Genomic DNA, 14,641 nt, shown 5'->3' with positions numbered 1-14,641 from the left:
TTATAATGAAAAATAAAGAGAAAAATCACAGCGAACAGACCAGAAATGCTAATAATCAAAAAATAAACAAACTGATATAAACTGTTGATATGACATAATATGACACTGAACTGTGACAACACAGAAGAATTTACTGTCACATGTCACAAATCAGATTCTGGTCAAAGTCATGTTTAAGGTACTACTGCCTCGAAGTTGTCAATCACGTCCACTTTCTTGAAAAATAATTAAAAAGACAAAAAAACCCCAAAACAAAACATTGTAGCAGTCTTATAAATGCATGTATGACACAATAAAGATCTTATGTCTAAACTGAGTACAGGGATTGTGGTGTGAGGTGTAGATTTTCTGTATCTTTGTGTCAGTGAAGCTGAAACAGTTGTTGAAGGAAGTGTTTATCTGCAGGTCCAGTAGGAGATGCAGAGGATGGTTTGGGTCCATTATCCACAGCAGCAGTCATCAGGATGGAGGGATCCAATCAGGTTGTATAAACCGAATTAATAAAATATTCAGTTTTCTTTTTTTACAATCCTAACCTCGTTACTTTCACCAATTAAAATATTTTACGTAACGTGGAGCAACGTGAGGATGGTATACCGATTATTGGCCATGATTGTAGCATAACTATCCACACAAAACACGAGCTTTATTCAGACCATGACATGTGAATTAAGACAATAACTATGGTGTTATACTTGGTTAGAGTTGTTGGGACTCCCAAAAACTTCCTTGAGGTGACCGTTTTTGTGATTTGACACTATATAAAAAATGAATTGAACTGAATTCTCTCTCTCAGTAACTCAGAGACCAGTTTCCCATGAAAAATCAGTTTTCTGCATTATTCGCTTGTTTATTACGCACCAGTCTTCAGTTGTGTTCAGTGCTTTTGTTTTTTCAAAATTGGCCTCTGACAAGAAAGTTTCATTTCTGTTGTTCAATACTGAAGAAATATAAACTCTTACAAATTATGCCAAATTACAAAAATGTGTCTCTAATAAAACCTCTGTAACTTTGCTCTGCTTCACTTCAGCAACATCAGGTAATGTTCATATTTTGATTCATGATGTTCTTGTGTTTTTGTTCAACTGCAGAATACTGCCAGGAAAATCTCCTTCATATTTTCCTGTGTTTTATCCTCAGTTACACCTTTGATAAAGTCTCGCAAGTGTCAGCTTTGTTTTAATACACAGATATAAAAATATGGATAAATGTACTGATAAATGATCATAATTATAATATTTCTGACGGTTGGAGTCAAAATTGAATTGAGCTTGAATCGACTCAAATCGGGACCTCGTGAATCAGCATCGAATCAGTTATAGAAACAGAAATCGATACCCTGCCCTAGTGTGAACAGAGTGTTTGTGGTGGCCGGCTGGACACCAGAGCTACAATTGTTAAAAACACTGGGTTATGTGTTGATGCCACTTTTGTGTGGTTTTGACCTTTTTGTAGAGCAGTGTCTGCTTTACACGCGCTGTGACAGTTTCACGCTCTCGCAGGTAGCTCTCTGTGCTCGGAGAGACATCCTGCTCACGCGAGTAAATTTATTTTTATTTCTCTACAGGAACTTTGTGTTAAAGGGTCAACGCACCAAAAAGGGTTTTGATAAGATTTGATTGCTCGTGCAAGAGAGAAACTAGTCAGGGTGATTAATAATGAGCACAAGTTAAATGAGCTTATAACACTAAATTAGCTTTATTAGTCCTGCACAGAACAGACTGATCTTGAATTCTCTTAAAGTCTCTTAAAGAAGTAAATTATGAAAATGAAGATTTCTGATTCTTAAATAAAAAACTAAATCTTAAAGAAACAACCTAGCTGTGGGGTTTAGAACAAATGTAAGGATAAGTGTGAGCTACTTAACATCAACTGATCATGTTGATGTTTTTCTGTTTTTATTAAAGATGGCTGCTTTTCATTTGAAACGTTTCTGGCTCTGGTCTCTTCACTGTGCTTTGCTCCATCACTCCTCAGAACCTAGAACTAGTCCAGTAGCTTATATATCTATTTTACAGCAACATCAGTGCTACAACTGGTTCAAGAAAACAGTGTCAGCCCAACAGGAGTATTTAAAAACCATCAGAATCAAATGTTCTTTTCTTCTAAGGAATCAATTAAATGTAAAAACAACAATAAAAGTAGAAACTTCTGTGATGAATGCATTTGAACTAGAACTGTCTAAATTAACTCATTAATGCAGGTTAATCCATCATCATGATTAATCTGATTAACATTTTTAACGCAGTTAACCCATCTGAAGAGCAGAATGACTCAAAATCCCTGGAATGTCTCTGTCAACACATTTCGGGCAGTTTGTCCAAGTAGAGTCAAATGAGCAGTTGATCTGGTGACGGGCAGCTGAACCAACCAACTCAATATGCAAGATGACAAACAGCACGTTGGCCCTCTCAATGGGAAATCTGAGTATAAAAACAACAAGACTGAACAGTCGAGCGACATAAAGTATTATGCGCTTTGTGCAGGAAAGAATTTTGTTTTCTCCAAAGCACTTCCAGCTCAAAATATCACATTAACCCGAAGCATACGTTAGTTGGGGATGCTGCACTTTGTTGCCCAGCTTGCAACAAACCACTCACGAAGCATCGGGACTCAGTGAACCTACCTTGGACAATTTGACTGACACAATTGCCAAGTGGATTGCAACAAATTGCAGACCTATTAATATCGCCGAGGACACAGGCTTTACAAAGGTTTTGCAAGTTGCTTTGTAAAAAGCTCCAACAAGAAGCACAATAGTGTCAAAAATTCATGGGCTCTATGAAACTGAAAAGGAAAAAAAGCACGAGGGTTTAGCTGTAGCCAAACATGTCGCCCTGACAGGTGACTACTGGACTTCTGTGAGTAACAGTAACTATCTTGGTGTTACTGCATATCTACCTACTGCTGCATAGGAATTAAAGTCATTTGCATTGAGAATAATGAAGACAGAGGAGCGTCACTTTGCAGAGGCATGTGCTGAACATTTGTTAACAGTGGCACATGAGTGGGAAACTGAGGGAAAAATCACAACTGTAGACTGTTCTCAGTTGCAGGCAACATTGTAAAGAAGCGGTCAGCTCTCCTCTCGGACATTATCAACAAGTTAGTCTTAGTAACAGGGCCACATTGATGTTGATAAATGTTTAGAGTTATTTGTTAACATGAATGTTCAAGATGTTCAATAAGCATGTTAAGTGCATATGTATTCCCTTTTTTCTTGAGTCTGTTTGCTCATGCAAAATGAAATGCGATTAATACCGACTAAAAATTTCAGGATGAATGGAACAGACTCGGGCGCAGACTGAGAAACACAGTTTAACTGAGCTTTATTAACCACACCGGGTGCTCTATATACACGAGGGGGGAAGGGTCCACAGGGTAGGGAAACACAAGGTCCTCACACCCGCTCCACTCTTCACGCTCCTCGCACACACAACTCCACGCTGAACAGCTCCACTCACACTCAGGGGTCCCGGGTCACAGCTCCGGGAAATCTACACACAAACACGAAAGTTACTCGTAGGCACGCACAGGAAATGATTGCTTTCTACAGAGCCAGTCAATACTAAGTAGAGTTACTCAATATTCCAGCGAGGAGTAGCTCAGCGCCCCTGCCTTATGAAGAGTCAGCAAACATTGTGAGGAATCATCGGTAATCAGCTGCAGGTGCGTGGGCCAAGGGCGGGAGAGCAGGAGAGAAGAGAGAGACAAAAATAAAACAAAAATACTTGCGGCCGCGCTGGGCTGGCCGGGCAGGCACAAGGACCATGACCAAAAATGAATGATATTTAATTGTGATTAATCAAAATTAATCCACAGCAATCCTGTGATTAATCTGATTACAAATTTGAATCGTTTGACATCACTAGTTTGAAATAAATAAAACTACATGCTGGGTTAAATGTCTGAAAGATGATTTTCAGGAAAAACAAACAAACAAGCAATAAAATCACTGCAGGTGCTGATGATTAAAATATTAATCAACCATAGACAATATGTTTGCTAACAAGAAGAAAATAAAAAAACAACAACCACATTTTTACGATAAAGCTTTGCCACTGTAACTTTTCCCTCATAAGAAAATGTTGACTTTATAATGAAATCTCAGTCTGACTTGATATCGCAGGTTTTTGCATGTCTGCAGGGTAAAAAAAGATTCAATTGACAAAAAGAATAAATGAAGTTTTACTGACTTTTAGTTAATCACTCATCTTTCTCTGATAATTATAGTAACTCAACATTTCTTAATAACTCCTGACAAAATATTTATTTAGACCCACTGTTTATGGAAATACAAGAAAAAGATGTTTTATTTGTCTATTTAAAAATATTTACAGATGAACTCGGCTCAGTCTTAATGCTCTTTTTTACCTGGTAAGTCATTCCTAACATTTAACGATTTACATTTAAAAATGTAAGAAAGTGGAAATAAAATGTTTAAAAAACCGTTTTTCCGTAAATGAAAATACAAACTTTGTGTCCATGTTGTGAGTAAAAATAATATACGAATAAAACACCAATATTATAAAGTTGGAGTCACGTGTTGAGCTGAAAGACGAACATATTATTTGTGTCCACCAGAGGACGCTGTTAGTGTTCAGATAGTTTTCCAGTTTGTGCTTCATTCGAAAACATAAAAAGCCAAAACGTAAAAAATGTTCAGCTGTCCAGTTTTTATGCTAAACAGAATATAAAAAATGACACAAAGAAGATGAAGCTGTGGTGTTTCACAAGTTCACGTATCACAAGTCAGCTTGTTTTCAGATAGGCAGCTTTAACAGAAGTTGTGTTTGCTGCCAAGGTAAATAGTAAATGGCCTGTATTTGTATAGCGCTTTACTAGTCCCTAAGGACCCCAAAGCACTTTACACATCCAGTCATCCACCAATTCACACACACATTCACACACTGGTGATGGCAGCTACATTGTAGCCACAGCCACCCTGGGGCGCACTGACAGAGGCGCTTCATGCTTCAGGTGCTGCCCACTCAGCGCAGCATTAACACCACGGAAATACACGGGTACATCCGAAGACTCAAGACAGAAATCACTGTGCATGTTCAGGACTTTCGGGTGTATGGACCAATGTTTTCTTTTCTGATCAAGTCAGAAAGCTTTAATGAGCAGCTGGATGTGTCTCTCTTAAACTGGCTGGACACAGAAGACATCGAAATGCAGCTGATTGAACTAAAAAGCTCGACTACCTGACAAGTCTTAAGAACATTGCATTATTGACAGTATTTGGTTCTACATATTTGCGTGAGGAGATTTTCTCTCACACGAAGAGTGTTCTCAGCGCCTCCCATAGCAGTAGGAATGCTAGACACTCAGGAACCTGTGTCTCTGAGTGGGAGACCAGAGATCACAGACAAGAGCAGTGTCTCCTTTACACCCACCCAGTTTCACGCTCTGGCGGGCAGCTCCCTGAGCTTGGAGAGAAATCCTGCTCACGCGAGTAAATTGACTTTTAACAGCCCAAACGAGGACGGGGTCCTAATGTGAGTTACTCTGTGGCAGCGACAGAAATGCTGTTTTAAACTGTATTTGTTTACAATTTGAAAAATAAAGTTTGCTGAATTCATTGTTAACAGTTATTGTTTGCGTGCAGCGGTGGAAATACAGACAACTGTCACTGGATTATTTAATGCTGAAGAAATCTTTAAACCAGAGGATTCTAGTTCTGAAGCCTCTGCACTACAGTGACACCAGAGAGCAGAGACATTTTAACCAGTGGAGTTTTGGCCAGATTCTTTCCCCGCAGGAGAGCTTTGTGGGTGTTGGTCGAGGCCTGTACTGCCCTCTCTCCCCCTCTGAATGTGTGGTGTTGCAGATGACACACAAGACTCAAACTTACAGACACTACAGCGACCACATCAGCAGCATCAGTTTGATTTGATCCTAAAGAGACAATTTGCTTTATCGCAGCAGGATTCTGGATTTGAGCTGATCAGACTGACACTGACCTGAGGTGAAAGTGTGATTAGACATTTTATTTGTTTATTTAAAATATTTACAGATGAACTTGGCTCAGTCTTAGTGTTCTGTTTATCTGTTAAGTGAAGTCATTTCTAACATTTAATGATTTACATTTAAAAATAGGATAAGTGTAAATGTTTACAGTGTAAACATTTTTACTAGAGAAGAAAATCTGAACTTTGTCTCCATCTTGTGCGTAAATATAATATACAAATAAAACATCACTATTATAAAGCTGCACCTTCATCTGAAATCTCTGCAGCTTTGTTCATTCAAACTATTTTCTGAGTTAACATACAGATTAGCTGTGAGAATGTAAAGTTTATCAATGATCACATTTGATTTCTGTCTGGAGTTAAATGTGAATGTTGGTCTGAAAAAAAGATTTAAAATGTAGCTGCTTAAAATAAATTCTTGATTTGATAAAATCTGCTGATTGTTTCAATAAAACAGCTTCAGCACAACAAGAATATTTACAAACTAATAGAAGCAAATAATATTTTATTCTAAGGAGTCAGTTAAATGTAAACACAACAATCAAAGTGAGTTTCCAAGTTAAATGAATCTGAACTAATGACTGTGTCTGAAAAGCTGATTTACTGTCAAACACAACAACAACAGAATCACTGAATTTATTTATTTCACTTCACAGAAACATTTTGTGATCTCAATAATCAAAGAGAGCAGTTAAAGAATAACATTGAAGTACAAATCAAAGGTAGGTGATTCACTGAAACACTGAGGCTGAGAGTGAAGTTTGAAAATCAAATTAAAACCTAATTATGAAACATGAGAAGATCCAGAAATCTTTCAAACTGTGAGAGATGTCAGCTTCTGATTAAGGTTAAAAACAACACAAGAAATAACATTTTTAATGAACTCAATCAAGTGTAGATACACTGATGAGACAGCGTCACAACTTAGAAGTCATTTCTTTGAATTTGGAAAACTTTAAAGAAGACGTGTTACTTTCAAATGTTATTTAACTGAAAACAAGATGCTGATAATCAGGACATTTAAATCTTGTAGTTGTAAAGTTGACTCTTGCTGATGTTTAATCATGAATCCTTCTTTTAAGAAGTGTCACAGTTTGCTGTTCACACTCAACAACTTTGAAAAGCAAAGAAATCATCATTCAGATTTTAAAACTATCAAAAATATTTACACGAACAACATGAGAAATATTCTGAAAATATTAATTTAAAAGAAACAAGAAAAAAAATGTAAAAGTTTCTTACAGAAACTCGAGTGGGTCACAAGATTTTCACATGAAAAACTTGCTTTGGTTTCATTGAATTGCTAATAGTTCCACTAGAACAACAAAATGAAATAAAACCTGATAATGAAGTTAGACAGTGTGATTAATAATTTCCCCAAAATTAACCCTGTTGCTGTACTGAAAAAACAGTTAAAATAAAGAATCACTTTACAATCAAATCTCAGTCTGACAGATTTTGATATCAGAGGTTTTGGCGTCTCCTGCCTTTGCAATACTGAAATGTGGGAAGAGTTTCTCAGTGAAAGTGTCTCTGTGAGTGTAGATGTGAGTCATGTCTTCAGGGTCATAGAAGGACACCTCCCCCCTGTCATAGTCCAGCTGGACTCTGATCCTCTGGAGACTCTTCTTCACTGTCACAGTCTGACCATCACCATTAGTGTATTTTCCACTGCCATGATTTAAACACCAGATTCCATATTTTGGTGAAGCAGAACACTCTCCCTTCCTGTCAACTGACTCTTTAACTAAACCCAAAGCCCAGTCAGGATGGTCTCCCACCTCCACCTCCCAGCTGTGTTTCCCTGAGCTGAAGCCCTCAGAGCCAAAAACATTGGTATAATTAGTGTTTCTCTCTGGATTATCAGGAAGCTTCTGCCATGTGTCTCCACGTCTCACACTGGTCAGATCATCAGACAGATAGAGCCAGCGACTTGCAGTGTTTGGGTCCAGAATGACAGGACTGAAGTGGACCTTCTCCTTCATCTTCTCCCACACTCTGAAGGACAGGTTGCCCAGGTGTTTGGCCACATCTATCAGTGCTCCTGAGACCAGCTGTGGATCTGACACTGAGCTCTGGGCTCTGGCTCTGCTCTGAGTGTCTTTATAACTGCTGAGGAATGGCACGCTGTGTTTCTGCAGCTCTTCTTCAACAGCAGAGATGCTGTCTGACAGAGAGGAGATCTGCTCCTCAATCATCTTCATCTCTCTGCTGATAGTCCTCCCCTTCTGCTCCTCTTCCTCCCTCAGAGCTGCCAGTCTGGACTCCTCTTCCTCTTTCAGGAACTGCTGGAGCTTGTTGAACTCTGCTCTGATCTGCCTCTCTGTGGACAACAGCTGCTTCTTGGAGTGTTGAATCACTTCATTGTATTTTTCCTCCACTTGTTTGTATTTGTTCCTCTTGTCCTGCAGAGACTTTAAGTCAGATTTCAGCTGCTCCTTCAGGTCACTGACTGCTTCTTCTACAGGAACCACTTTGTGACTCTGGTGGAGAGAAAAGTCACACACAGGACACACAGCTCTCTGCTCGTCCACACAGAACAGTTTAGGCACTTCCTCATGTTTACTGCACACCACTGTTAATTTCTTCTCTCCCTTTTCTGTCTCAGATGATCCAGATTTCTGTCTCCCAGCAACTGAATCAGCAAGTTCTTTCAGTGTAAAGTTGACACCTGGTTCATCCTTTGAAGATTTTCTTTTACAAATGGGACAGTTTTTGTTTTTAGTTTGTTCCCAGAATTTCTGCAGGCAGCTTGAACAGAAGCTGTGGTTGCAGCTCAGAGACACAGGATCTCTGAAAGTCTCTGAACACACATGGCAGCTCAGGAAATTTTCAAGAAGAGCTCTCTCAGCCATTTGATCTTTAAGTATTTTTAACTCACCAAATTAGTGTCTCTTGAACTTTCTGATTAAAATCCTCCAAACGTGTGTTTTTCAGCAGAGATCTGACTCCCTGTAATGGCGTCTCAGCTCAGTTCAAAAGTGTCGGAATTTACTTTCATTTTCATGAATCACGATCACGTGTTAAACTGAAACACGCATATAACACTTGTGTCCGTCAGAGGGCGCTGTCTGTGTCATTCAGATAGTTTTCAGTTTGTGCTCCTTAAAACGACACCAAAGTGAAAAATGTAGAAAATTTTGACTTCTCATTTTAAAAAAAACGAAACCTAAATAGAACATAAAAATGACACAAATAAGGTGAAGCTGTGGTGTTTCAGAAGTTCATCACAGGGTTTAGATTGTCAACCTGCCAGACCTCTGCTCTCACACTCAAAACAAAGAAAAATTCTTGACCGTCATGAACATGAGGGTATAATTCTGAGTAAAATGCAGCTGAAATACATGAAGTCAAAAGTTTAATTTTTTCAAATAATACATCATTAAAATATGGTTGTTATGAACTAAATGTATACCAGTGAAGTTAATTTCCTTTGACCAGATTCAATCAAAGATGACTGTATTACTGTAAACTGACTACATCCTGTAAGTAGTTCGAGTTCAGGGACACAGGATCTCTGAATGTCTCTGAACACGTTACAGTTCAGCAAAGTTTCTACACTCATCAAATGTCACATCTTTACAGCTTGTACCTTACAGTCCTTCAAGAAAGCAAAGTTCTTTTAGAGAGCTCACATGTTGTCATGGTGTTCTAGTTAATTAATAACCACCAAACACGATATCTGCTTTTACTACCTGGGCTGTGGCCTCAAACCTGCATAAGAGTTTAGACCTTTAGACTCCAACTTTCAAGTTTGTCATGAACTGAAATGTGATGAGCTGACCAGTGTTAGAGATGTCACCGAAATTATAATGAAAAATAAAGAGAAAAATCACAGCGAACAGACCAGAAATGCTAATAATCAAAAAATAAAACTGATATAAACTGTTGATATGACATAATATGACACTGAACTGTGACAACACAGAAGAATTTACAGTCACATGTCACAAATCAGATTCTGGTCAAAGTCATGTTTAAGGTACTACTGCCTCGAAGTTGTCAATCATGTCCACTTTCTTGAAAAATAATTAAAAAGACAAAAAACAACAACAACATTGTAGAGCTCTTATAAATACATTAAATGAAGCCATTGAAAGAAAAAATACAAAGAGTGAAGTGTTCAATAAATCAATACATAATATGACACAATAAGGATCTTATGTCTAAACTGAGTACAGGGATTGTGGTGTGAGGTGTAGATTTTCTGTATCCTTGTGTCAGTGAAGCTGAAACAGTTGTTGAAGGAAGTGTTTATCTGCAGGTCCAGTAGGAGATGCAGAGGATGATTTGGGTCCATTATCCACAGCAGCAGTCATCAGGATGGAGGGATCCAATCAGGTTGTATAAACTGTAAGTAAGTGCATATGAGAGCATGAGGGTGGGAATGGATGTTTGTGTCTGTCTCAGTTTATTTAAATCCAGGTTGAAGACTCACCTATTCTCAGCTGCATTTGAATAAAGCACCAAATCCACACTTTTAAGCTTAAATTTCAAAACTTACACTAACTACTGATCTTATCTATTTCTGATTTTATCTGTTTTGATCTTATATACTGTTTTGTTTGTTTGTTTGTTTGTTTGTTAAGTGGGTTTAGAGCTCTGAGTAGCTCCCCAGCTGGGTCTAGACTGGGTCTAGAGAGTATTTTAAATTCAGGGAATTTAAAATAGAAAGTAGCTCGTCCACAGAAGGACTGGTAGCTCCCCTTACGATAAGGGTTCAGATCGCGCGAACAGGTGTGGGATTAGAGCTCTGGGTAGCTCCCCAACTGGGTCTAGACTGGGTCTAGAGAGTGTTTTAAATTCAGGGAATTTAAAATAGAAAGTAGCTCGTCCACAGAAGGACTGGTAGCTCCCCTTACAATAAGGGTTCAGATCGCGCGAACAGGTGTGAAATGTGTGTGTTTAGTTAGTTTGTTTGTTTGCTTGTTTTAATCAATTTTAAATCATGCTTTTTATTTGTTTTTGTTTCTAATGTCTCTGTAAAGCACTTTGAATCACCTTGTTGTTGAATTGTGCTATACAAATAAATTTGCCTTGCCTTGCCTGTGTGTGCCTGTACGTCTGTGTCTATATGTCAGGTTGGGTATCAGACGCCACCTCTCTGGGGACATCTCTGGGGACATCTCAGGTAGGGCTGAACGATATATCGCATTTGCGATAATATCGCGACATGATCAAGTGCAATTTTCTAACCGCAAAGGCTGCGATTATACGCTGCGATTATACTCCGTTTACGTGACATGCGCGAGTAAAACATGTGATATGATCAAACGAGATTGTCTAACCACAGAGGCTGCACTCTGGTCACGTGACACGGGGAGCAAAGTTTTGAAACAGTCTACCGAGAGTGAACTAGCAAGCAAAGCTGTAGCCTACACAATGGCCTCAGGTTCAACAGAACCAGAGCCTGCGGGGATGCTAGTACCAAAGAGGAATGGAACATCAGCCGTGTGGGAATATTTTGGGTTTAAAACAGATGATGTCGCACAGAGTCAGGTACTGTGTAAAACCTGTCTTGGTAGAGTTTCTACATCTCGCGGAAACACTACGAATTTGTACCAGCACCTTAAGACTCGGCACAAAACAGAGTATGGTAGATGTATGGCTAAAAAATCTAGTAGTGTGCAGAATAAACCTAGTAACGTTACTCGGCAAGGATCACTGACCGAACTGTTTGACGGTGTTACGCCATATGAACGCACTTCAAAACGGCACGTGGAAATCACCAAAGCAGTAATCCACTGCATCGCGAAAGACATGATGCCCGTCAATACGGTGACCAAGCCTGGGTTCAATAATTTGGTAACTACACTGGATAAGAGGTACAGAATGCCCTCCCGCACGTATTTCAGTCAGACTGCAATACCCGAGCTACATATGCAATGTAGGCGGAGGGTCGCAGCGGAGTTAAAGGCTGTTGAGTTTTTTGCGGCGACAACAGACATGTGGTCAAGCCGTACAGCAGAGCCCTATCAAAGTCTGACGGTGCATTACATTACCGAAGACCTCCACCTCGAAGCTCGCAGCCTACAAACGGCCTACTTCCCCGAAGACCACACAGGGGAAAACATTGCTGCTGGCCTGAGAGAGGGGCTTGCGTGTTGGGATCTCCCTGAAGACAACCTTGTCTGCATAACGACGGACAACGCGTCAAATATGGTGAAAGCAGCACAGCTGAACGAATGGACCAGGCTCCAGTGTTTCGGACACAGATTACATCTTGCTATTGGTAAGTTACTGCCGTGAGAGAGAGAGAGAGAGAGAGAGAGAGAGTGTGCGTGTGCATGCATGTATGTGCGAGCCTGTGTATCACTCTCTCCTACAAACACACCACACTATTATTTATCTTGTTCTTTACTGCTGTTAATTCTAGATATGTTATGTCAACCCCACCCTGATGTACCCACCTCTTCTTATGTATTTTCTTTTTTGTTTTTGTCTTATGTTCTTGTATGTCATGATGTATGTAACAATAGCTTTGGCAACACTGTTCCCATAGTCATGCTAATAAAGCAACTTTGAATTTGAGAGAGAGAGAGAGAAATGGTGAAACCTTGCATCATAACTGCAATTGTATGTCTAACACTAATTTTACTTTTTACTTTATTTTTTTTCCCTCCAGAAAATGCAATCAAAGATGGTAGAGTATCAAGAGCAATTGGGCTGTGCAAGAAGTTGGTGGGGCACTTCTCGCACAGTTGGAAGAAAAAGGCAGCTCTCACTGAGGCACAGAAGGAGCTTAAGCTTCCTGAGCACTCTCTCATTACTGAGTGCCCTACAAGATGGGGGTCCAAAGAGAAAATGATTGCCAGAGTGCTGGAACAGATGAAAGCCATATCGCAGGTATTGACAGGTGACCGACATGCACGCTCCCTCATCCCAACCTGGCAGGATGCTGAAGTGTTGGAGTCCATTCATAAGGCACTGCATCCTCTCTCCGAATTTACTGATGCTCTTTCTGGAGAAGAGTATGTGAGCATCTCCTACCTCAAGCCAGTTCTCCATCTTCTGGCAACATCAGTCTTGGCTGAAGATGCTGCGGACACTGATCTGACTAGATCAATTAAAACCAAGGTCCTGGCATACCTCAACGACAAGTATAGTGACCTCAACACCCAGGAGCTTTTGGATGTTGCGTCGTTCATGGACCCTAGGTTCAAAACGCAATACATCAGCGCAGACAACCTTCCTGCCATTAAGGCCCGACTGAAGACAGAAATGGTGGAATCGGCTAGACGTACACATAATCAGGTAAATCCTTGAAAATTATATTTCCACAAACACATAATATTTAAAAATAAGCTAACTGCAAAACTAATGTCTCTCTTCCCATCTGGCAGGAGAAGAGGTCTCGCACTGAAACTGCTCAAAATTCTCCAAGTGCACAGGCCTCTGGGGGAAAGGCAAAGAAGACTATTGGTAGTCTTTTTAAAACCAGTGCGGCCTCTTCAGCTTTGCCTCTGCCACTTGAAGATGTCGTGGAGGCAGAGTTGAATAGTTACCTGTTGACCCCTGTCATTGACGGAGAGGATGATCCCTTAGCCTGGTGGAAGGTGCACAACATTCACTTTCCACGACTGTGCAAGATGGCCCGCAAATATCTGTGTGTGCCAGCCACAAGTGCCCCCTCAGAGCGTCTGTTCAGCACTGGAGGGAATATAGTGACCTGCACTCGCTCATCCTTAAAGCCAGCAAAAGTAGATATGCTAGTCTTCCTAGCAAAAAACCTGTGAGCTAGGATGATTATGGCTAGCTGAGCCATACTCATTGTGCACTTTAGTTTGTGCTGTGTTGCTGTTACTTACTGCAGATAATCAAGATGTTCAGCCAGTTTTAATTTAAAGGCGTGTTTGTGTGTGTGTTTACACAATTGTTATTATGTTTGCACCTTATGTGTAATGTTACTGACTGCAGAGATCAGTAAGATGTGTGTATTTTTTATTTATTAGTTTTATTTATTTAATATTATTTTTTAATTTAATGACTGTCTAGTAGTTCACAGATGTCGAAAAACTGAGTGTGGTAAAGCCACTGATTTATTTTATTTATATTTCTGCAATCTGCACATTGTACTGACTTTCATTTTAATGTTTACACCAGGGTTCCTTGTCAGCACTTTATGCTCAGATGTTTGTAAGCTAAAAATAAACTATTGTGTATGTTCAAATATACTGTTGTGATTGAAGAAGTTAAATAAAAATGTCAGTCATCAATTCATGCATCACCTCATGTCATCATAACAGAGGTCTGTCTTCCAGGAAAGAACAGTTTAAAATTAATGTAATATAGTATTGGCCATACTATATGATGTATTGCTTGTCTTTGTTTAATAATACAGAAGACAAAGACCTTAAAAAATAATCGCATCGCAATCGCAATATTGGGGCAAAAAATCGCAATTAGATTATTTTCCATAATCGTTCAGCCCTAATCTCAGGCCCTCCAAGGTTTGGAGGCCTATCTCCACCCACCACCACTTCCCCTGCCAGTGGCGGACTCCCTCAGGTGTCGGTGCGTTGGTGGTTCTTTGTGTCTGGGGGTGGGCGTCCGGGTACACACCGGCTCACTCCTTGGCGGCCGCTTATCGGGGCCTGGAGCCTGGGGCTCGCTCGGGCCACTTCGGAGGTGGGGTGCCCCCGGCCTCTCAGCTTGGGGCTCGGTCA

At 39.9% G+C, this 14,641-nt stretch overlaps 2 protein-coding genes across 2 annotated transcripts; one reads left to right on the top strand and one right to left on the bottom strand.

Moving 5' to 3' along the window:
* Positions 1-7,217: 7,217 nt before the first annotated feature.
* LOC309719403 (nuclear factor 7, brain-like) lies at positions 7,218-9,050 on the bottom strand. Its single transcript, XM_082555517.1, has one exon. The coding sequence runs from the start codon at positions 8,828-8,830 to the stop codon at positions 7,412-7,414; it is 1,419 nt and encodes a 472-aa protein (XP_082411643.1). The 5' UTR covers positions 8,831-9,050; the 3' UTR covers positions 7,218-7,411.
* A 2,713-nt stretch (positions 9,051-11,763) lies between these two features.
* On the top strand, positions 11,764-14,409 carry LOC309719402 (E3 SUMO-protein ligase ZBED1-like). Its single transcript, XM_082555516.1, has 3 exons — positions 11,764-12,207; positions 12,601-13,229; positions 13,319-14,409. Exons 1-3 carry the CDS (start codon positions 11,808-11,810, stop codon positions 13,709-13,711), a joined length of 1,422 nt encoding a protein of 473 aa, XP_082411642.1. The 5' UTR covers positions 11,764-11,807; the 3' UTR covers positions 13,712-14,409.
* Positions 14,410-14,641: the final 232 nt, after the last annotated feature.

The sequence above is a fragment of the Aulonocara stuartgranti genome (assembly GCF_965226115.1).
Source record: "Aulonocara stuartgranti genome assembly, chromosome: 12".
NCBI lineage: Eukaryota > Metazoa > Chordata > Actinopteri > Cichliformes > Cichlidae > Aulonocara > Aulonocara stuartgranti.
This window is presented reverse-complemented; position numbering and strand designations above follow the sequence as displayed.

What these genes read in the sequence shown, in the direction of transcription:
- LOC309719403 (XM_082555517.1), bottom strand. Translation starts at nt 8,830, where the DNA reads ATGGCTGAGAGAGCTCTTCTTGAAAATTTCCTGAGCTGCCATGTGTGT.
- LOC309719402 (XM_082555516.1), top strand. Translation starts at nt 11,808, where the DNA reads ATGCCCTCCCGCACGTATTTCAGTCAGACTGCAATACCCGAGCTACAT. An exon ending in CAGATTACATCTTGCTATTG is followed by an intron (nt 12,208 to 12,600) that starts GTAAGTTACTGC and finishes TTTTCCCTCCAG; the next exon opens with AAAATGCAATCAAAGATGGT. An exon ending in CTAGACGTACACATAATCAG is followed by an intron (nt 13,230 to 13,318) that starts GTAAATCCTTGA and finishes CCCATCTGGCAG; the next exon opens with GAGAAGAGGTCTCGCACTGA.